General features: G+C 31.7%; 1 protein-coding gene across 1 annotated transcript in view; it reads right to left on the bottom strand.

The window, feature by feature from the left end:
• The window catches only part of LOC148617177 (protein disulfide-isomerase TMX3-like), a 107650-nt gene that overhangs the window by 82692 nt on the left and 673 nt on the right, over positions 1-24285 (bottom strand). The window contains exons 3-9 of the mRNA XM_088584632.1: positions 22913-22952; positions 20661-20824; positions 19930-20010; positions 18756-18870; positions 16521-16598; positions 13751-13817; positions 11730-11904 (exon numbers count right to left, since the gene is read on the bottom strand). Coding sequence (XP_088440758.1) covers positions 11730-11904; positions 13751-13817; positions 16521-16598; positions 18756-18870; positions 19930-20010; positions 20661-20824; positions 22913-22952 — 720 coding nt within the window. The remainder of the gene's footprint in view (positions 1-11729; positions 11905-13750; positions 13818-16520; positions 16599-18755; positions 18871-19929; positions 20011-20660; positions 20825-22912; positions 22953-24285) is intronic.

Raw genomic sequence — 24285 nt, forward strand, 5'->3', positions numbered from 1 at the left:
AGAAGTCAAGTCTGAACATTAGGTAAAGTTAAAGCTTTTTTTAAAGCTTTTAAGCAGCACAAAGTTGACATCTTTACAATATTAAGGCAACTAAGCCAACTCACAAATCTTACTTACAAATTAAACAATCAAACATTTATTTCATTATACTAACTTGTAATTCAATTAAACCCATTTATAGCAAATACAACAATAAACTTCAGGAAATAGATTTGAGTCTTCCGTTGATTAAATGACCACTTCCTGATTAAAAGAACCTGAGTGTAAACCCATGTGATTGCCCTTTTTCTATCAAACATGTTCTTGTAGATTTTGTGGATTTTGCCAACACCAGGTAAAATTATTTTGACTGCGACAATATGTTTGATTTGTTTAGGACTGTTTCATCAAAAAATATTATCAAAATCTTGCAGGACATCCGTTTATCTAATAAAATCTAATTTTTTATTTAATTTTTTTTTTTTATTTTTCAATATCTTAATGTTTTATCAAAGTATTGTTCCATACCTTTTAAAATGTAAATAGTATTTTGTTTTAATTTTATTATTTTATTCAGACTTCGATCTTGTTTTTAGTGTTTTCAGATTGTTAAATGCTCTTGCCGTGATATAGCTCTGGTTGCCAAAACAGAATTAAAAAACAACGATAAATCAACCTTGATTAAAAGTCTAAAAAAATAACAAGATTTTCATAAAAACTTCTCAAATAACATTTTAAGGTGTATTTAATGAAAAGTTGGGAAAAAAGGGCAAACATTTTGATGATATGAAATGGATAAAACCAGAAGGGTCCTAAAATCTGACAAAATGACTGAACATGAGCAGGAACATCCTTGAACCATTGAAGACAGTTCATCAAATAATTGTCATTTGAGTAGACCTAGGGTAAAGAACAACTCTTACAAATCATTAAAATGTTTGTATTCAGCATTTTACATCAATCTCATGTAGGCATCAAAGTAACTTGGACTGATTTCATTCTGCTTCAAATGAAAATTTGATAGGCTTTGGTGAAATTGAATATGACACAAACATATCACTGATTTCATGAGTTATGTCCCTTACCCTGGTTCTACCTCCTTAATCAAAGGAAGACGAACTCTATCTCCGGAACATTATCAATGTATGCACTATAAAAAACAAATGAACATTAATCATTCCTTCACAAATTCTGAAGTGCAAAATGTCCATTTATTAAACATTAAACTTCCATTTTTTTTTTTTATTAAAATCATGCAGACACCAGATGTGTGACAAAAGAACAAAACTTCAGAAATTTCTAAATAAATATACATCGGATTAGCTTCCCACCCCAACCATGTGTTGTATGTAAAATAAAACTAAATGACACTTCCATATCATAATTTTTACAGTCCTTGGTAAAGTATATCAAACGTAATTGGACAAGGACATCTGATCAAATAAACAAACCAGACTTTGTACTTGACCGTAATAGAAATACTGAACCATATTTTGAATGTGTAATAAAGATGAAACAAGAAGCATTTTACCAAACTCTGATACACTATAAAGAGTGGAGGGGGTCACCTCCTTGACTACCCATTGGGTCTCCCATGACAGAAATTATTATTATATAGACTCTACTGAAGTCCAGTTCTTGTTGAGAATTATAAGTTACAAAATACTGTGAAAGAACTATTGTTTGTGGGGTATCAATTTTCGTGGTTTTCCGTGGGTAGGTTAAATCATGAAATTTGGTTCCCAATGAATAGTAGATTCCCACTGATGTGTATACTGAAAACTTCAAAACCACGAATTCAAGAATCCATGTACATGCGTTTCATCACAAAAATACAAAAAATGTCATTTTTCCCCTTTCGAGGGCAACAACTCTTACAAGGACTCCTCTGACAACTTTTATCCCTGAAGACTTGTAGTTCTAATAATAAGGATCATTTCAGCTATTGAAAATATTTGGCTAAACCAAACAGTTTTGGAGATACATGTAAAAAACTACTATCTGACCCCTATGTTCTATCTTTAGTAATGACAGCCATGTTTTTCGACGGATCAAAAATCCCCACATTGTTCTATGCAGGATACCCCTAGAAACATTCGTACAAAGTTTGGTACCAGTTGGTTTGGTAGTGTCTGAGGAGAAGATCTTTGAAAGAAATATCATTAATAATAGCAAAAATGTTTAAAAAGGCAATAACTCAAACAGATTAAAACGAAAATTGGACCACAGACAGATCTAATCATGCTAAATACTTTTATTTTGTCAGAATTTGGCTAACCCTAAAAATATGGGAAACACTACTGTCTGACCCCTATGTTCTATTTTTAGTAATGGTGGCCATTTTTTTTGACAGATCAAAAATCACCACAACTGTTTTATGCAGGATACCCCAAGGAACATTTATACGAAGTTTAGTTCCAATTGGTCAAGTAGTGTCAGAGGAGAAGAGTTTTGAAAAAATGTAAACAACACTGAGGACAGGACCAAGTGATGGCAATAGCTCACATGACCTTTCGCAGGTGAGCTAAAAAAAGGGCAACAACAAAAACCAAGAGGCTCACAGGAGCCTGAATCGCTCACCTGGTTGAATTTTGCCTTTCAAAGGCAATAAATTTAACAAGAAGTTGTCCAACAATTTCGACTCAAGAAGACTTTGGTAGGACTTGTCATAAGAATCATTTCAGAAATTAAAAGTTTCATTTTATCTATCATAGTTTTCAAAATAGTGGCTGAAAACTTTTTAAAAAAGGCGTCATTTTTCCCCTTTCAAGGGCAATAACTCTTATAAGGAGTCATCAGACAAATTTAGTCCCTGAAGACTTTTATAGTTCTAATGATAAGGATCATTTCAGCCATTGAAAGATTTTAAGCTTAAACTTACGGTTTTGGAGATATATGCAAAAAACTACTGTCTGAGTTCTATTCTTAGTAACAGCAGCCATGTCTTTCAGTGGATCAAAAATACCCAAATCGGTTCAATGCAGGATACCCCTAGGATCATTCATACCAAGTTTGGTTCCAATTGGTCAAATTGTGTCAGAGGACAAGATTTTTGAAAGAAATTACATTAAAAATAGTAACAACAAAATGTCAAAAAGGGTAATAACTCCAATATGGCTTCATGGATTAAAACAAAAACTTGACCACGAGTAGATCTCATCATGCTTAACACTTTTACCCTTGTCAGAATTTGGCTTAACATAACTGTTTGGCGATATATGCAAAAAACTACTGTCTGACCCCTATTTTTATTTTTACTAAATGCAGCCATGTTTTTCAACAGATCAAAAATCACCACTACAGTTCTATGCAGGATACCCAAAGGAACATTCATACCAAGTTTGGTTACAATTGGTCAAGCAGTGTCAGAGGAAAAGATTTTTGAAAGAAATAACATTAAAAACAGCAAAAAATGTGGAAAAAAGGCAATTACTCCAATATGGCTTAACAGATTAAAATGAAAATTTGACAACAGATAGATCTCATCATGCTGAATACTTTTACCGAATTTCAGAATTTGGTTAAACTTAACAGGCATCAGATGAGCTAAAAAAGAGAGCAGAGCTTCCTTCAGCAAGATAAATAAAAATTCTACCAAACATTTATGATTTATTGGCTAGTCTAACCTTGATTGTGTTTTTCTTCTCTTTTTTTTTCCTCTTTGCAAAACAATAAAACAACAGAAAGGCTTTTTCTAAGTAAACTGTATAGACGGATCAGCTCACAGAGGTAAAAAAAAAAACAAAAACAACAAAAAAATAGGCATATAATAACAGTAAAAACCTGAGGATATCCTTATCGTAGACAAACCCGATGACACAAACCTATATATCTAACCAATAAAAACCTCTATATAAATTACCGGTTTCGCTATTTCTTTTTATAACAAGCTGTCAAATATGAAGTAAAAGTAAATGATTCCCATTCTTGCAATACTGTAAAGGAGTAGGCAAGGACATTTAAAAAAAAACATAAATAGTTAAATTTACAGCAAATGCTATAGTTAACTTCAGGGAATATAGTTGGTCTATGTCATAAAGTAGTAAACCAAACAATGGACAAAAAGATGCTGTAAACTTTCTACCAAATTTGAATTCATTCAAGTATTTTATGAGTCTACAGCCCAAATCTCTTCTTTCCCTGAAGTGAACTAAATTTCTCAATGTAATGAGAATTTTGAAATTCATTCGAGTATTTTATGAGTCTACAGCACAAAACTCATCTTTGCCTGAAGTTCACTACATTTCTTGCTGTAATGAGAATATTGAAATTCATTCAAGTATTTTATGAGTCTACAGCTCAAAACCCATCTTACATTGTAGTTCACTACATTTCTTGCTGTAATGAGAATATTGAAATTCATTCAAGTATTTTATGGATCTACAGCCAACAAAATAAGAAATGTTATTGTTAATTAAGCAACATAATTCAAAACAAACTATAAAAAAAATAAATATGATGATGTTGAAAAAAAGTTAATGTTTCTGCAAAAACCAAGTTGGTTTATACTTTAGTAATAGCATTTAATAGGCTTTAAAATATGATAAATGATGAATGTTGCTTAGAGCAGAACATTGATAGCTTAGTTGGCCAAAAAATTTTACTCAATATTTGTTTTCTTTCATTATGACAGCTCTATATTACAATAAAAGCCGATGATGGGACACACACAAAGAAGATGGTATCACATTAGAATTACATCATATTCTGGTACTCAGCAGGGCAGCGGGGGTATTGCGTAATTTTTGGCACTTCATTAAATATCTCAGGACTATAAAATAAAAATACAGGCCAACATCTTTCAATCTAAATCCATAATGAAAATGTCAAAATTCAAATCCCGTCTTATAAAACTCCTCCTTTCAACATAAATTATAATCTTATTTTGACGTCCATACTAAAATGTTGTCACATCTCACACCCTGTAAATCTGCCATCTTTTTCAAATCAAAAAGTTTATTTTCTTCACAAGATGTTATGCAGAGTGGACATTAACTGAATTATATACCATTAAAAATTTAGAAAAAAATGATACCTATACATGGAAAAATGTTGGCGGAGTGCTATCCTGTGCCAAGTTGACATAAATTACAAATTTAAAATTATGAATATCAAGGACAAGAAATGACTATTTCCAGACAGGGTCTCCTTTCTATGTGGAGAAATTGTTCATATTGAAAATTAAATTTTTCCTCATATTTCATAACAAGCAGTATGAATGGTCAACAATGGAGTTGAGGATGGTCTAACAGAAAACTCAATATATGAAATGTTATAACTTATATGAAAGAAAGAAGACACTGGATCTTAGTTGATAAATGTTGAATAAACAGGAGCCTACATATCTGTGGCACTAAAAATGATAAAAAAAAATTATTTCTGCTTAGACCAATGATAAAATATTTTACTCACTGTGAAAGTACTATTGTTCGTGGGGTACCAATTTTCATGGTTTTCGTGAATAGGCCAAAGCACGAAAATTTGGTCCCCAATGAAAAGGAGATTTCCATTGATGTGTACACTGAAAACCTCAAAACCATGAATTAAAGAATCCAAGGACATGTGTGTTCTACATAATCCCCTAAAACTGGTATCCATGAATAAAAGTACTTTTACAGTGTTAACTTCTTTAAACCCTAAAATTTGTTATCAAGCCCAGTTAATTGGTCAATAATGGAGTCTAATGGTTTAACAAAAACGCAATCAAAGAAATGTTATATGAAAGACAACTCTGGAACTTAGTTGATAAAAAGATCAATATACAAAAGCTAAGGTATATTGTAGCACTTAAATGGGATATAACATTTGATCACACATTTGGCAGTTTTCTAAAAAAAAAAAAAAGGAAGAAAGAAAAAGAAAGCCAATAACAACTAACCCTAATATTTTTTTTCCTGCAATTTGATTGGTCAATAATTGAGTTGAGGATAGTTTCACAAGAACTCAATACATGAAATGGTACATAAAAGTATTCTCTGGATCAAAGTTCATGAAAAGATGAATAGATTGATTGAAGTCAATCAAAATCATTTGTTTAAATCAATGATAATATATCAACATTTTCTCTCAAATATGAAAACAAAAACTTGGCAGATCTGAAAAAACAAAATAAATGTATGGCCCAAATACCACTGATGCAATGCAAAATATATAACAAAATATGAAAATGTCCCAAATACCACTACTTTGAGATTACCAACCTAAGTGTATTACTAAGAATTTCTGCACACTAGATTTACGACCTGTCTCAGCCAATCAATATCCATTACAACATACAGAATACTTTACTGCCATGACATCATTCTGAATGGAAACCTGTTGAGATGTTTCTACTACTAGTTCAAGTGAGCTTTCAAAAGTTAAAGTTAAAGGACCAGTTGAAAAATGTAGTAAATGAATAAAGGTCATTCATATAGAATATGCAATATGAGGTAGGCAACAACCTTTACTTTAAACGAATAAAGCAATGAAATAAAATTTCTTTCAACAGAAAAAAATGCCTTAAATCCTAAAATTAGTCAAATCCAGTTTTGAGTAATTCTACGCCATAAATTCATTGCATAGGTTCAAAAAATAGCTTGATCTTGAACTTTATAATGTTTTTTTTTTTTTTTTTTTTTTAATATCAATTCAATGAATTTTAAATATTTACTTCCTGTTGTGTATTACGAAGTTGAAGAATGAATCACTGTTTCTTCCATACATTGTACCTAAATAATCCTAACCTCAATGACTTCTTCAAAGAAAAGACAGGTTCAAGACAAAAGACATCTAGAGCAGTTAAATAAGTATAAGATTAAGGCAAACCTCATTTTTCAGAGGCAACCATAGGTAATTTCCTGCTTAACTATCTAGACAAAAATTTGACATAACAACAGACTGCATACCAAACATGTGAAACATTCAGTCATAGCAGTCTAAAAAAAGTCAAAGTTCATTGACAAAGTTACAGCATAAAAATAATTAGACAATTGCTAAAGGGATTTTAACGTTCTATCAATCTAAGATTAAAATACCTATGAAATAACAGGAAGTTTAATCCTCTTACAACTGTCTGCTTAACAAATGAAGACATTTCTTCAGGTAATGGTCATTTATTTAAGAAAAGACCACCTCTATTCCCTAAAGTAAAGGTATCATTCTTGCATTAATATTCCCATAGACTTCTATGGTGAGGTGTATATGTTTAGGAATATGTAAATTGATTTAATAAAAGCATTTTTAAGGACACATGAAATATTAATTTCCTGCAAAAAAAAGTGGGGTGAGTCCACGAAGATCGGACAGAAAAGTAACCTTGAACAATAAATAGCAATTTTCTCTACTTACACTTTCATTTTGCACTCAGAGAAACATTTTTATCATAAAATGTTAAATTCTTTAACAAAAAGTTTGTCATCTTATAGTGTTATATTTGCTCTATTTTATAAGTCATTGTTCATATCTTTTCATAAAGCATTAATTTGTAAAGAGACAAAAAGAAAACACACTATATTTCCATGTTTCGATGTACACCCACTTAAGGATATGCAAAGCAAGACTTGTACCTTAACTAAATCACTCGCTATACATTTTTTCATACCGGGAATATTTAACATTTGTTCTTATGATAAAGACACAACTCCGAATCTTTAAATTGAAATGCAAGTCACTTTTGATACAATGGTTTCCCTAGCAGTATAAAAACATGAAGTTGCATGCATCGTCTTGCTAGCTATAACCCCACTTGTAAAAGTCCCATCGTCTTGCTAGCTATAACCCCACTTGTAAAAGTCCCATCGTCCTGCTAGCTATAACCCCACTTGTAAAAGACCCACAAAACAAGAGGTTGGTATCAAACAGCGATCAACATTACTTCAACATGCCTCATCTATATAAAGCAACATACAAAATTTGCAACTGATCTATCAGGTTGGGGTTTAGGCTAATAGATAAATAGATAATTGCAATGAAATTTTGAAATTTGGAAGGACAAAATCAGAGGGTATAAAATCAATGATTGAAAATCATTCAGAATTTATTTTAGTAGAATTTCTGCATCTTTTCTTGGTTAGTCTAGTACAAATATTGGTAATATATAACTCTCCCACCCAGGTAGCTATACAAAAATGTAGTGAACATCATTAAGCAATTCCAGAATTTTTTATGTGAATTACTAATATTTTTCTACAGAAAATACATTTGTTTCATGTGCCAATATTTTTTACGGTTTGTCTATTTCAATAAGGGAAAATAACTATTGGAAATGCCCACACAGTGAAACCTGGCTTATCTGAAACCTGAGTATTCCAGAATCTTGTTTAACCTGGCATATCTAGTTGGTCTTTAAACTGATACTTTTTTATTATTTTTTTCCTGTGTATTCCAACAATCTGTGTAATCTGACATAATTTCTCTGTTGTTGAGGCTGACCCCATTAGAGAGGCTTCACTGTACATATTTTTAGGGTTCAACCTTATTCTCCTCCCAGACAAAGGTGATGACCTCATCGTCAAATACTTAAAAGTGTGTTATGTGGCGTGTGTCTTGCCAAAAAAATGACAACAAATATGTTTTAATAGACCTAAGAATAGGTATACCACGACACTGAACAATCCTACCTTCAATTGAGTTCTACATTCCAGATTCTCTGTATCACTACATGTGATAGAATGTTTGGCAATGATTACAATTCTAGATTTTGTGACAGTGAGCTCACATATGTAAAGTTCCCTAGGTGTATTGACATACCTTAATCCAGAAATGAAAATAGAGATCATTACTTAAGGACAATGATACTTACAGCGAGTAAAATAGTTAACTTCATGGAGTAAAGCTGATCTTCCCTTGATTAATTGATTGAATGACTATTACCTGGTGAGCCTCCTCACTTAGTTGACTGGACAATGAACAAGCAGATTTAAATTTCATACCATTCTATAGGTATTTTAAAATAAGTTGGACAGAAAGTTCAAATCTCTTTGTTAATTATCCAATTAACTACCCAATGAAGCTCATTAGGTAATTGTCTTTCAAAAAAAGGAATACCAACTCTTTTTCCTAAAGAGTAATCAAGGGAACAAAGATTTTAGTGGAAATCAAAAGAATGTAATCCAGGGACAAAGACTAAATATGGAAAACAGAAAAACACAACAAAGAACATAAAATAACCAAAATAATACATAAAAAGTAAAAAAAGTAAATTAGCAACTCAGACTCAGCTAAAAACCGGGAGCATGGATTATCTAGGCCAAATTGATATTTCTAAAAATAATTTAAAAAAGCTGGTATTTAAAGAATTTACTCATAAAAAGGAACACTTCTATGATATGGTATTATTTCTTTCTTTGCCAATTGTTATTCTGTATAGTCCTTCACTAATTGGCCCAAAGGAATTTCAAGGTAAAACCTATGGCAAGTCCATCTATGCTAAAGATCTCAGTAAGGCAAATCAACACAACTACTTAAAGTCATAGAAAATGTGATGAAACAAACAATTCTTCTTGAATTGAAGCTCCAGAAAATTGTGATAACTTCAAATCTTCTTTTAATCTTCAAGACAGCAAATTAATAAGCTTCAATTATTGGCAAAGTACATTTGCTTTCTCTTTGTTTTGACTCCAGAACATACATGTAAAGTTTCTAATGAAAACATCGCCTTTTGACAAATGAATTGTCAAAATACTGCAAAAACACAATGGTATACTTCACAACTAATGAAAACCATTGAATTCCCATATGTAAACAATGTTGAATCTGTACATTGAATGCTACAAGAATGTTGTAACATGGTCTCGTGTTCTTTGTGTCAATCCTTACAGAAAATTAAAGAAGACAAATGGAGAAGGGGTTGATTTCATAACGCATTTAAAATTGGTGTACTTCAGTAAGGTTTTGTCATAGCTGTCATTGCTTATGTAATTTAATTATAAAACACTTTTATTTTCTGTCTAGCTGCCAGACAAGTGGATATGGTTTCAATAGAAAACGCATAACTTGTCATGTATGATAGCCATTCTTAATAAACAGAGAGATGTTCAAAAACGCTGGAATATCTTCTTACTATCACCACAGGCTAATAAATTTAAAATAATTAACATAAATATTATAGTTCACATGCTTATTGCATTTTGATATGCTGCAGTTATAATTATAATATTGTATTTCAATATTATCGTATTATCATATTTTACATTATCCTTGACCATGTGGTATATAGAAAGGCATGCTTTATATATTGATGCTTAAAACAGACAGTGTTAAATATGTAGATTGTTTAGCATAATGCAGATAAGATCAGATGAAATATAAGTGTATACATCTCCTCAACAAAACTGAGGTCAATTTTATCAAAAGGGAGATAACTCCAATACATTTCTGATAGTTGAAAATAAAAGGTGATTTGCATATCTTATTATAGCATGACTACAATCTTTACAAAAATATTGTATATCAATAGTTTTGGCAGCTAATTTATCTTGTGATTAAATTGAGAAGAAGTATTGCAAAAACTGAGTGTGTATGTAGAACAACTGAAATAATTTAAAATATTTTTTTTTAATTTAAAAAAGTATTTACCACAAAATCCAATCAACATGATGTTAAATAATTGTGTTTAAAAATAATTATATATTACCTTTGAGACAGAAAATCTTACCAGACTTTGATCTTCTTGTATTTGTATCAGTAAAATTTATCATGAAGTGGTTTTAATGAAGGTACAGTAAGTATACAAAGGGAGATAACTCAAAACCAGTTTTGGTTTCAGAAAGTGAGACCAATTGGAATTGGTAATAAAAGAAATTTTATTAGAAACGTAGAAAACTGTAATCATGTGATAAAAGACAGGTTACTCTTGTTGTTATTGTGCCCTACACAGTTATTTCCCTTATTGGTATATACCATGACAGTTTGTCTACCAGAGAATATGGTTTGCCCAAGGGTAACCTATCTTTTACAGGGAAAACTTTTGGGTTACAATTTCAAAAATAGGGGTAATCATTATAATATATCCAATACTTTTGTGGCTGAGTTCAAGTAATTTGATAAACATTTTAAATGTTATTAAAATTCACTGTTGCTCAGTATAGAATATATAAATTTAGAATGAACATGAGAGGTTCTCACAGGAATTTTGTAACCTGATGATGAGATTCTATAATTGAAGATCTATATCTGTGTATTCCACATATGAAAGGGCAGAAATATCTAACATTTCTCATAAAAGAAAATCAAAGACATGTCTATTAAGCTATTATTCCAGGAACTCTATAAAAAGGTGAAACTATATTTTTTTTCTGCAAATCTCTCATGCATTAACAAATTCGAAAAGAAGTTGTTAGTAGGAGCTATGAAAGAAATAGTTCATCTGGGTATGGTGTTAGTTCAGGAACACATGGGCTGGGTCTTTATATTCAATTATTTTAGACCAAGCATATGCAAGGTATAGATTATGTCCCTATAAAGGCTAACCCATGCGTAAATGCTTGAGTACTACACCATACCAAACAGGACTTATTTCTATTCTAATTTGCCTGAATATAGCTGAAATATTACTGCTCAGGCTTTAAACTCCAACTACCAATCAATCGATCAATCTATTCTAATATGCTTCTGAATCGGCCAGGGGTAGATAAATAGATTAATATATATCTAGACATTTGTATCACGTCATATTGGAAATACCAATTTTTCATTCAACCACTGAAAACACGCTTATACAACAGATATGCTAGGGATTTCCAAATTATAAGCAAAGCAGTTTGACAAACCTTGAGTTGACCATGTCTTGCTCCTTATTGCCTTCATCTATGGCAACCATTACCATTATCTTGCCCATTTCTGCCACATCATTAATGTTTCCACCGGCAACTTTAGGAAATGCTTGGTATCTCTCACCATTTATCCATGAATCTAATGACTGTTTTGTTGGAACTCCATCCGATGCTGTTTGGGAAAGAATTAAAATATCATTAACAATACAAATAGATTATGTTTTAAAGGTGGGTTTTTGGTTAAAAAGTTATGCAGATTTTCATTTTTAGTTATGATTTTTTTTTTTTCAATTATTAGGCTTTATTTATATACTTTTGTTTTTGTTTGGTGTAATATTTATTAAGTACTTCTCCGTCTAAGAATCGGGCAAAATGTATATAAGGTGTGGCACATGAAGGAAAAAACGCAGAGATTTTACTGCATTAACCAATTAATTATACCCGATAAGCACCAGAAATAACCATCAAAGTGTTTGTAAAATTTGCTTATTTAAGATATTGATAGGTCAAATTTAGTTGAAGTGTACTATGGAAAAATGGCGGGAAAATTTTCCCGCCCTCTTTCCCTATATATATAAGCAGTCAAAAAATATCTACATCACAGATGCTTCAGGATAAACTTAAATAGTTTTTTGGTTAGAAAAATTATGTGCCATCCACTGCCTGATTCTTACACCAATGGTACAATAAAAATTGGTTGTTGTAGTATTTATATTTAAAAAAAAGACATTAAGAAGTTACTGTAATATTTCTTTTCTCATGAAGAAATTACTAAAATTAAAAAAAAATAAATGTCTGTATCAGGTTTCATTGGATGACACAATAGGGTGATAGGTAAAAGCATTTTATTTTTTTAAAGATAATTTTATATAGACACTAATGGGTGGATTTCTAGACTTTAAAAGTGCTCAACATAAAAATGATAGCAGCATTTCATCAACAAAATACCAATAATATGTGCCAGGTTAGGCAGAAACAAATACAGTAGGTAGGGTAATGATAAACAGACAAGTTTTTTTCTTTGGCCTAAAGACATTTCCTTTCCATTGTTACATATGACGTTTAATGCTCATTGATATTTGATACTGTAGACAGGGAAATTTTCGCAGCGTCTTTTATTCACTGTTTTGCAAATAATCTGCTTTTACACTGTCTTAAATTTGTGATCATTCTACAAATCATATTAAAATGTTTTTTCAAAAATATTCCAAATACTTAAATTTTGAAGTCACATGACTGACAGTAAAAATAGCTAAAATAAAACTGTTGAAAAAACTTCAAAGTAAATGATAGTTCATGTTCTGTAATATTTTCCTAAATCATTTCATATTAAGTTGAGGTAAGGTAACCCTACTGGGATGCTGCAAGATATATGTATGAGTCAACAGGATGGATGGAGCCTCATGAACAGGTGGCCTTGAGCTGTTATTTTTCATCCCAGTGAGGTTGTTGTCTCTTTGACATATTTACCATATCCGTTCTTTTATGTTTAATTTTAATTACAAAATGTTAAACATAAATTTATGCAAGAGTCATCAAGGAAACTAAGATTCTAGCTGAAATTAAAAGAATGGAATCCAGGAACAAAAACCAGACATAGAAAATAGACAAACACAACCAAGAACATAAAATAATCATAATAATATGTACAAAATAACAAAAGTAAATGAGCAACTCAGACTCCACTAAAAACTGGGAACATGGACCCATGTAGCCTTTGTAGGGTAAGTTTCCTCTGCTTTTCTAGAAACACCCACAGAATTGCTCATAAACAGTCAAGTCCAGGGTAGATGAAAGAGGAAAGGAAAACTATGACACGTTGAACAAATCAGTTTTCATTGTGTAGATGGATACACTGTAACAATCCACAAGTTCATGATGATGACCATAAAACTTCAGTAGTGATGATTTAAATCTTGTAGAAACATAACCCTGTTCAAGATGCGTAATCGTTAGAAGTCTAGCGTGATAGTCTAGTGCAAAATCATAAGACTTACAACTACAGATATCTATACTACCTTCAAACTCATAATACTCTGAATCTTTAAAGACTAGAACTGTTGGATGCTGTTTTATTTGTACATCCTTGAACAGAGATGAACATAAATTATTATAGCAAATACAATGATGATGTTCAGGGGCTAGATATGATCTTCTACTATTACCATATGAGCTGCCTTTAGTATTTAAGTGTCAGTCTCTGAAAGAATTGGGCAGTGGGTGAAATATGGTATAAAAAGAAACACCATTTAGAATATTTAATTCGAATTTTTTGCACCATCAGAATCAAGGAAAAAAGACCAGATTTTCCATATCATTATTGGTGAATAGAGTTATAATTTCATTTAAATGCACTGAACTGAGCATTTTAAGGGCAGATACTGTGAAAGTACTTTAATTCGTTGATACCAAATTTTGTGGATTAGGCAGGGTTCGACGTTAACTTTTATATTCACTTGTCCAGTCGGGCAAGTGACATATGTGATTCACTTGCCCGAAATATTGAAATACCTGCCCGGAACTTTGTGTCACTATATAGTGTTTAAACCAGAAACCCTTGTTTAATAAGACGTGGATGGCAAGAAACTGTTCAACTATAATGCAGATGACAGTGGTTTAACATAAATTGACCATTCTAAGATTCGATTACAGTGATACATAGAGTTAGACACCATGATCAATCAACATTGTTGAGTATATTATTTTCAGAGGATTCTGTAAGGCAAATATAAAATGTACCAGTCAGACAAAGGATACACAAAGTGATGGCAAAGGTCAGCTCATGTTGTCCTGTCAGAATTGCACCAAATACAACATGACATATTCATGAACCTATGTAATACTGATTACCATTGAATTAAATAAAATTGAATAAAAATAACTGTAAACACATTTTACTAAATTAAAATGAACCTGGATATAACATATTTCAAGACAACTCAGTTTGTGAAAGTCCTTTAAAAGACCTTTAAAAGACACAAAATACCTTGTCCAACAAATTAAGTTTGCAAAAAAATGTTCAGTAAACTAGTATATGAATTCAGAAACCATGTTAATTACTACATGTACGAATGTGAGGAGTTTTTATTTCACATCTTTAGTTTAACAAATGGACAACAATAACTATCTTCAATAGAATTTTATTTCTCTTTTTCTCTCATATTTTCGAAGTTTTCGATACAGATTTCTTACAGTTTTCCAAAGTAAGAAATTCCATAAATAAATTGCGATGTTCAATTGGATAACGAAAATAGATGTACAATTGGACGCATCCGATTGGTCCACATTAATATCATATGATCTATTTTTGGCAAAGGGAAAATCAGAAAACTATCCAATGATAATCTAGGTCAGCAAGGTCGGGAAGAACGGCAAACTATACAGAAGTAATTTTTGATGTTTTAGAGCTGCGATGATCAGAAATAATGTAATTTGGGCACATATTTTTTTCACTTGCCCAGTAGGGCAACTTTGATGTCGTTTTTACTTGCCCAGGGCAATCGGGCAACCGTTAATGTCGAACCCTGATTAGGGAAGAAACACAAATTCATGGATTCTTGAATTCGTGGTTTTGAGGTTTTCAGTACAAAGATCTAAGGGAATCTCATTTTCGTTGGGAACCAATTTTCTTGGTTTGGCCTGCCCAAGAAAACCACGAAAATTGGTATCCTACAAACAATAGTACTTTCACAGTAACTATAAAAAACCTCATTTTTCTAACATTCAGTTGAAAAGTTTCAGAGCATATCCAGTGTCGCAAAGATAAAAAATGGTCTTTTTAATTATGGAAAGCATCCATGAGTAAAATCGTATCGTCTGATTGGTTGGTTTTTGATAGGCATGTGTCTGGTTTTTCCCATTCTGCCTGATTCTTACAAAAACTTATGCTTAAGTAGTTAACTGAACAAATGACAAATAGATTAAAACTTTCAATGAAATATACCAGATAGATTCAAATACCTATGGAATGATAAAAAGTTTAATTCTCAATGTAAATTGTCCAGACATATGATCAGGTAATGGTCATTAATCAGTGGAAAACTAGCTCTATCCCCTAAAGTATGCTATTTTATATGCTGTAAGTTTTTATTCATCATGACAGAACTTTTATTTGTTGGTCTACTAGTTTGTTCACATTGAAACCTAAGTATTCACAGTTATAATACCTTAGAAGAAAAAAAAAACAGTTATCATAAAGCACACAACAAACTTTGTGTTAAAAGTGTTAAAACTCCCATGACTCTGAAACATAAATTTGGAAAACAAAATTAAACTTTCTTTCAAAATTTCATAGGCTTGAGGAATTTTGAATTTGTGGGTTTCATTTGATCATACAACTTTTATACAAAGTTACCATTTTGAAATCTGACTGTGATTTAACCTAATCACAAACACAAATTGAAAACTAATAACCCAAAAATTACATGATACAGTCAAACCTGTCTTAAGGAGGTAGACCTTGGGTAAGGGACGTAACTTTTGAAATCAGTGATATGTTTGTATCATATTCAATTTTACCAAAGCATATCAAGCTTTCATTTGAAACAGAATGAAATCAGTCCAAGTTACTTTGATGCTTAAATGAGATTGGTGTAAAATGGTGAATATAAATGTTCAATTGATTTATAAAGAGTTATAGATCAATTTTACACTTCTTACATAGAGATAATTGTATTTATTGTCCTTTATGATTAAGGTTATTGCTGAATACAGGTCATCACTGAGTCAGGTTTAATTATATATAATTTCACAAGTATCACGCCATAAAATATAAGTAACAGTACTAACCTTTGGTAATACACTTTTCTTCCCTGAGTAAAAATACATTTGTGTAATAAATCTCTCTGCTACTGCACTGTATTTTACCTGAAAGGGAGTATGGTATGTTAGAGATCCATTGGGACTACTAAAAGCTCTCCAGTTTTATCAAAAATGGTTCCAAAAGAAGAAAAAAAAAATCACCAAAAGAAGAAAAAACAATCACCAAAATAATTTTCAATTCTTAATGGGGATTTGACATACACTGAACTGATCTATATAATTAAACTCATGTATAAATATCATGAGCCATGACCATGGTCTGGTCATTTTTATTGAAAGCCAAAATACTTGAAAATGAGGTGCTCAACCACAATATAATCAAAATTGTAACTCTGTTGTATTTAGCATGAAAGTCTGGCTTTCAGAGGGGAAAGTGACTGAAATTCCTAACTTGAAACTGTACATAAATAGCAATAAAAATGATACCTTTACACAGTATAACACCCATAAGGGATGGAGGTTAGAATAATTTTCATTGCTACCAATTTTGCACTTTCTAAGTCTCAAACAAATTATTGGTAATTGAAAACTTCAGTTTTAATACCCATAAGTTAAAAAATTAGTGGTATTTGTGGTGATTGATTTATTAGTCTTGAAAAAAATGGCTTAAAATGATTAATTTTAGCAGATTTTACTTTTCAGTAAAATAGTAAGTTACCTTATTTCTGTGTGAATAAAAAAAACTACTTCGTAAATAAATCATGATGCTGATGCAATATATGGACCCAGATTGAATGCCTAAAACGTTAATCTAGAACGAAACATAGCAGGTCCATTTAAATTATTTTGTCAACTCAAATGTAGTTTAGTCATTAAATTAATCATTACATCATTTTTTAATTTGAAAGAGAGGCAATGCATATAATTATCTAAAAGTCTGTATAACATTATATGGACCAGCAGATATATCTAAGTAAGTAATCACATAAACCGTAACTTGAAAAATCTGAAATTCTGTCTAAACTGAACCCTGAAAAATCTGAAAACCTGTCTAAACTGAACCCTGAATAATCTGAAAACATGTCTAAACCAAATCCTGAAAAAATCTGAAAACCTGTCTATACTGAACCCTGAATAATCAGAAAACCTGTCTAAACTGAACCCTGAATATTCTGAAAACCTGTCTAAACTGAACCCTGAATTATCAGAAAACCTGTCTAAACTGAACCCTGAAAAATCTGAAAATCAGTTTAAACCAGACACTTTTCAAAGAACCAATGTATCAATTCAAATGCAATTTATACCTTGGTGAACTGAACACCTGTCTAAACTGAACTTATTTTAAAGTCCAAAAAGGGTTCAGTTTAGAGAGGTTTCACCGTATACTATATGTAGAATAATGACTGGCAAAGAAAACAATTGATACTAGATAAAGTGATGCCCCCGCATTTAACCTTCATACAGCTATATCATAACTCATAATTGTAAAAAGCACTTTGTCAGATGTGTTATTGTGTCTGTGAGACATAAATGATGCCCTGGCATGTGGTTTTGAGTAAAACTCAGCATAGCTAAACGAAACTTAAACTCAATCTGTAACTAATCATGAAAGACTCACATACCAAAAACCAGTCAAATATCTTCAAGCATTTACAAAAAAAAGAGAAAAACTATTATTTCAATACAATTTTTAAAGTGCAGGGCCCATTTTTTTGGTAAAACTCAGCATAGAAGAATGAAACTTATACTCGATTTGTAACAAATCATTACAGACTCACATACCAAAAAGCAGTTCAATATCTTCAAGGGTTTACAAAAAAAGTGCAGAAAACTGTTATTTCCATGAAATTTTTTAAGTCCAGGGCCTATATTTTTGGTAAAACTCAGCGTAGTGAATGCAACTTTAACTCATTCTGTAACTAATCTTGACAGACTTACATACAAAAAATCAGTTCAATATCTTCAAGGGTTTACAAAAAAAGTGTGGAAAACTGTTATTTCCATGGAATTTTTTAAGTCCATGGCCCAAAATTTTGGTAAAACTAAGCGTAGCGAAATGAAACTTTAACTTGATCTGTAACTAATCATGAAAGACTCACATACAAAAAATCAATTCAATATCTTCAAAGATTTTCAAAAACAGTGCACAAAACTTATGGGACGGACAGAATTACGGACGGACAGGGGTAAAACAATATGCCCCCCAACTTATCGTTGCGGAGGCATAAAAATTATGGCAAAAATGAGTCATTTGTTTCTTACAAATAAATCTCCATGTGGATCCTCATCTCCAACAAACAAGAAATACACAGAGCCTTGGTGCTGGCGTTGCACATCATAGTATTTTCCTATACTGGCTATTTTTCTTACTGCTGGCCTGAAAAATAGGTAAAAATTATTCTAGCTGAATCACCATCTTTAAGATCACAGGAAGAATACCATAATATTTGAAAATACAAGTAATAATCTATTTTTGTACTTGACATTACATGCATTTAAAATTTCAGGACATGTTTTTTTTTTTTAAATTGTGTCTGGAAGATGTGGGTAATCAAAATGACCTGGCAAGAAAGTTGAAATGCAGCACGACCTATCATGCTGAAGCTGCATGAAAAGAAACAAAATATTAGCTGATGAAACATTTAAATCACATAAGGAGGTAGACCTAGGGCAAGGGACACAACTCTTACAAATCATTGGAACTTTCATATTCAGCATTTCACATCAATCTCATGTAAGCATCAACATAACTTGGGTTGATTTCATTCTGTTTCAAATGAAAGCTTGATATGTTTTGGTGAAATTGAAAATGATATGAACATATCACTGATTTCAAGAGTTATGTCCCTTACCCTTGGTGTACCTCCTTAAAAGCAAGAAGTAGATGTGTAACTTACAATGTAGGCCAAAGTCACCCAGGCAAAGTATATCAATATAACCCATCTTGCTAAATCTCAATACTAAGTTTCATATCAATCCCAAGAATGGGTACAAGAGTCTAGATGACAAAACACTATAGGCCATAAATACATATATGCATGCACCACCAGAAAAAGCAAATGCCTCTGATGCCTCAAAAAATGGTGGGACTGTCTTATAATTTTTTTTGTATTTCAAAGGTTCTTAAGTTTTTACTCCAGAATTTTTTTGACAGAAATTTAATTCAAAATTTTTATCATGTGTAAATAGTAATAATTAATAAATGTAAATAAAATGAGGAAGTGATAATGAAATAATAAAAGCTTCACATGATCTAAGAAGTCAAACCCTGGACAGTAAGGGTGAGTATGGACACACTATGCAAACTTGATACAGCATAAGGATATGATTTTGAACAGAATAAAAGTGGTCACTTTTTTGACACCCGATTCTTAACAGTACAAAAGACAGCCCCAAAATCAAACCTATTTTTGCAGTAAAAAAAAACTTAATTTACCCTTGTGCCTTGTTTACAAATTCTAGTATATCTTCTTTAGATCTTTCTCCTCTGAATGTATAAGACTTCTCTCCTTCCACACTGAATAATTATATTATATAGAAGAGTTAGATGAAATTGCTAAATGTATGTACTATTATTTCAAAATTAATTGCATGTATTAAAATGTGGTTTTCTCAATTTAGACTCAAATGTGATTTTTAAATTTTGTGGCACCTGTGCAGTTCTGCTAAGGACTATATTAAATTTTAAAATGTGAATTTTACTTTGCAAAGTCTTAAATTGATTTCATAAGAAAGGTACAGTATCAAACTGATTTCATAGAAAAAATTCTACAGGTCAATGGTGTTGTAAAAGTCTGAAACATAGACTTGAGTAAAAGAGCAGTAATTAATTGTGCCTTAAACAGTATGCAGGAATGTTCTTCCATAATTTACTTACACAACCGTCAACACTAATTTTAATTTCTCCACTCTCCACAGTGAAGACTTTGTGAGTGGAGTCACCGTGTCTTCACCCAATACAGTAGAGTCACCATTTCAAAATATACATGCAGTTTAACTGATCTGCTTTTATAATAAGATATATTTAATGATTTTTAAAGTTTAATAGCATTTCAGTTATATACAAAAGAAAAAGAATGAACCAATTTTATCTCAGTTTTTAATTAGGTGGAGACACAGTGGAGGAAAATAGTGATTCCAATATACAGAGTGAATTTGACAACATACTATTTAATGGTTGGATATCCTCTAACATCAAACTCTGAGGCAAGATGAGTGTAGCGTGTAGCATCAATTTTACCAACTCTGACATCAGTAGAACGTAGTTGTGCACCAACTTGATGATAAATAGGTTCTAACTTCTTACAATGACCACACCATGGTGCATAGAACTAAAAATACAAATTATAATCACAAAATCACATAAGGAACATTCAATAAACATAAAAACAAATGTTCAAATTAGTGGTTGTCCAAAGTCCTAGATCCTCAACCTTTGAAATTTTGTTTATGTTAGGTCCTAGACTATCAACCTATGGATACAACTGGTCCATGCTCCCAGTTTTTAGTGGAGTCTGAGTTGCTCATTTGCTTTTGTTACTTTGTATGTATGATTTTAGTTACTTTATGTTCTAAGAATCTTTGTTGTGTATGTCTGTTTTCCATGTCTGCTCTTTGTCCCTGGATTTGCTTTTATAGAAACACCCACTAGGTAATATAGTAAATGTCAGAGAACAGAGTTATTCTTCCCTGGATTGAACTTCAGTTCCTCAGGTACATGTGGTTAACTCGACAATTAACAGTTTTAAACTTTCTATAAAACTTATGTAAACATACCTACATGTATGAAATGACAGATGGTTTACATCTCCTTGTTAATTGTCCATTTATTACTAACAAAGGCGATTTGTCAGGCAATTTTTATCAGGGAAAGACCAACTCTATTTTTCAAGTTAACTGTATTACTTGCTATAATGCATGGATTGATAAGAAGTAAACTATTTTTAATTTTTTTTACATTTTACTCCCAGGGTTTGATTTTTTTTTAAAAAAACAAGAGGCTCCTAGGAGCCTGAATCGCTCACCTTGTTGAATTTTGCCTTTCAAAGGCAATAAATTAAACAAGAAGTTGTCCAACAATTTTGACTCAAGAAGTCTTTGGTAGGACTTATCACAAGATCTTTTCAACAATTGAAAGTTTCTTTTAATCTATCATAGTTTTCAAGATATTGACTGAAAACTATTAAAAAAAGTCATTTTTCTCCTTCAAAGGGCAATAACTCTTACAAGGAGTCTGAAGACTTTAGTAGTCCTAATAATATGGATCATTTAACTATTGAAAGAATTTGGATAAACCTAACGGTTTTGGAGATACATGTATATGTGAATAACTACTGTCTGACCTGTATGTTCAATTTTTAGTAATGGTGGCCATGTTTTTTGACAAATCAAAAATCCCCACATCAGTTCTATGCAGGATACCCCAAGGAACATTCATACCAAATTTGGTTCTAATTAGTCAAGTAGTTTCAGAGGAGAAGAGTTTTGTATAATTGTTAACGACGACAACAACAACGGACGCCAAGTGATGGCAATAGCTCACCTGATAAGCTAAAAATGATAAAATTTTAATTTTGAACAATATATATAATGTTTTCTTGAGCAAATTAGGTCAACTGGCACTAAACTTTAAACCCTGTGAATCGATACTCACAAAACATACTTCTTTTACTGTACATTAAAAATAAAATTCTATGGTCGATTTCATAGTTATAAAATTGACCACCATAACTTATGTCACAATGCTATATTTTGTTATGAATTTCATAACCTACGGTAAGATCAATTTTTGAACTTTGGACATTTCATCACTGATCCTTTGTACAACTTCTAAATTGCACATGTATGCCCATATTATTTATTCCCAAAACAATATTCACATTCTCAATATTAAATAAGATAAAATTTATTTCAGAAAATCACAATTCTTGTGTAATAATCACAATTAAATACAAGTTTTTGGTATTCTATCAATACATACATCTTTGAAGGGGCAGTACCCCCTGCTAGAATATTTTAACCCCCCCCACCCCCTGCTGCAATATCTTAACCTCTCCTTTGATAAATTTACACTGTGTTGCAATATTTAAACCTCTTCAGCAATATATTAAACTCCCTGCTGCGATAAGTTAAACCCAAGTTCAGATATTTTAACCTACCTCATGTGCTAAATTATCCCCTCCCCCCTGTTGTAATACTTTAACCCCCTGCTGAGCTATTTTAACCCCCTGCAGTGATACATTAACTCCCCAGATGTGATATTTTAACCCCCTGTCAGTGATAAATTACCCCCTCAATATTTCATATGATATATTGACCACAGATTTAAGATACCATATGCAATTTTTACCTAAGGGTCAATATTTCTTGGGGATCAAAATATCATATGCCACATGTCACTCATAAATATAAATATTTACCTCAAGTAACCATTTACCACTTTTTCTGTGTTCTAAAATTCTGAAATAAAATTAAACCTTTATGCTATATCATTTTAAACTTTAACTTATTATTCCAATACTGTGAAAGAACTTTCGTAGATGGGGTACCAATTCTCCATAGATTTCGTATTGGGGCAAAACCAAGAATGCAAAATTTAAAGAAAATCTTAGAATTCAATCAAAAACTTGTGTAATGAGTCGATTCAAATATGTAAAAATCCAAAAACATCGCCTAAACGTGAACACATGAAACAAAGATCACCTACAAACACAATAAAAACTGAAGATAATGAAAACAAGATGTCACACAAAAAACTGAAGTATGAGCAATATGAACTCCCATAAAAATCCAGGAGTGACATCAGGTGCTCTGGATGGGTAAGCATGTCCTGCTCATATTGCAAGTGACTTAAGTCCATTAATAAGCAAGCTTGCTCCTAAATGTATAAAAATTTATCTAAAAATTCATCAAACTGACAACTGAGAAACTTTTATCTGAGGAAATCTTACATCTCGATCTATGGAATCTTTAAAAACAGTAAAAATGCTACAAAGATAAATTGTTATAAAGACACCTGTGTTATTTGTTTGGAACTCCGGTTGAAGAGATTGTAATAAAACTTACTTTCAATGCCAAACCTAGAACTGTATGACCGAGATAACTTAACAAAATTAATATTATAATGTTCTTTGCTGGCTCCCACTAGTTCAAATATCCTTTTCAAACTCGACAATAGTGAAAACTGAAAAATGAAATAAAGCTTTCTCTCCTTGAAGAGAACCTAGTACTTAATTTTTTGCTCCAACACAAAAATGCAGCTTCGGGACATGTGTCAAAGAGTATTCACACTGGACCAAAATCATTCATTTCAACTAAGAATCATTATGTAAACGTAACTGAACCGAGGACCTCTTGTTCTATAATCAGGCTCAGACTGAGCTAAAGAGTAAGTAATGTTTTAGCTTTAACTTCCTATCACACCTCATTAAGGCTGGCTATATACCTAACAAATTTCACAATCCCCTTATCTTTTCAGATTCAGTGTCTAGAACTACCTTCTGTCTTGACTAAAGCTTGAAGGAAATGGACTGGTACCACTGATGAATCTAATCAACACTCAGGTTCTCTACTATAACTGTTGAATGCTGCAAAACTGAAGAGTTCACTACACAACTACACTCAAAACTCTTCTGGCCAAACTCTTACTTGTGGGCAGTGACTACGGAAGATTATTTCTCACACACCTGAACTTTTTCCACCATGCACAACTTAGTCTTCAAGACCTCTATTGAACAGAATACAAATACCCAACTACAGTAGAATTGCTCATCGAGTGGTAGTTGTAGGAATT

This window comes from Perna viridis, chromosome 5, assembly GCF_037379345.1.
Source record: "Perna viridis isolate PV_CMFRI_1.1 ecotype Kerala chromosome 5, ASM3737934v1, whole genome shotgun sequence".
NCBI lineage: Eukaryota > Metazoa > Mollusca > Bivalvia > Mytilida > Mytilidae > Perna > Perna viridis.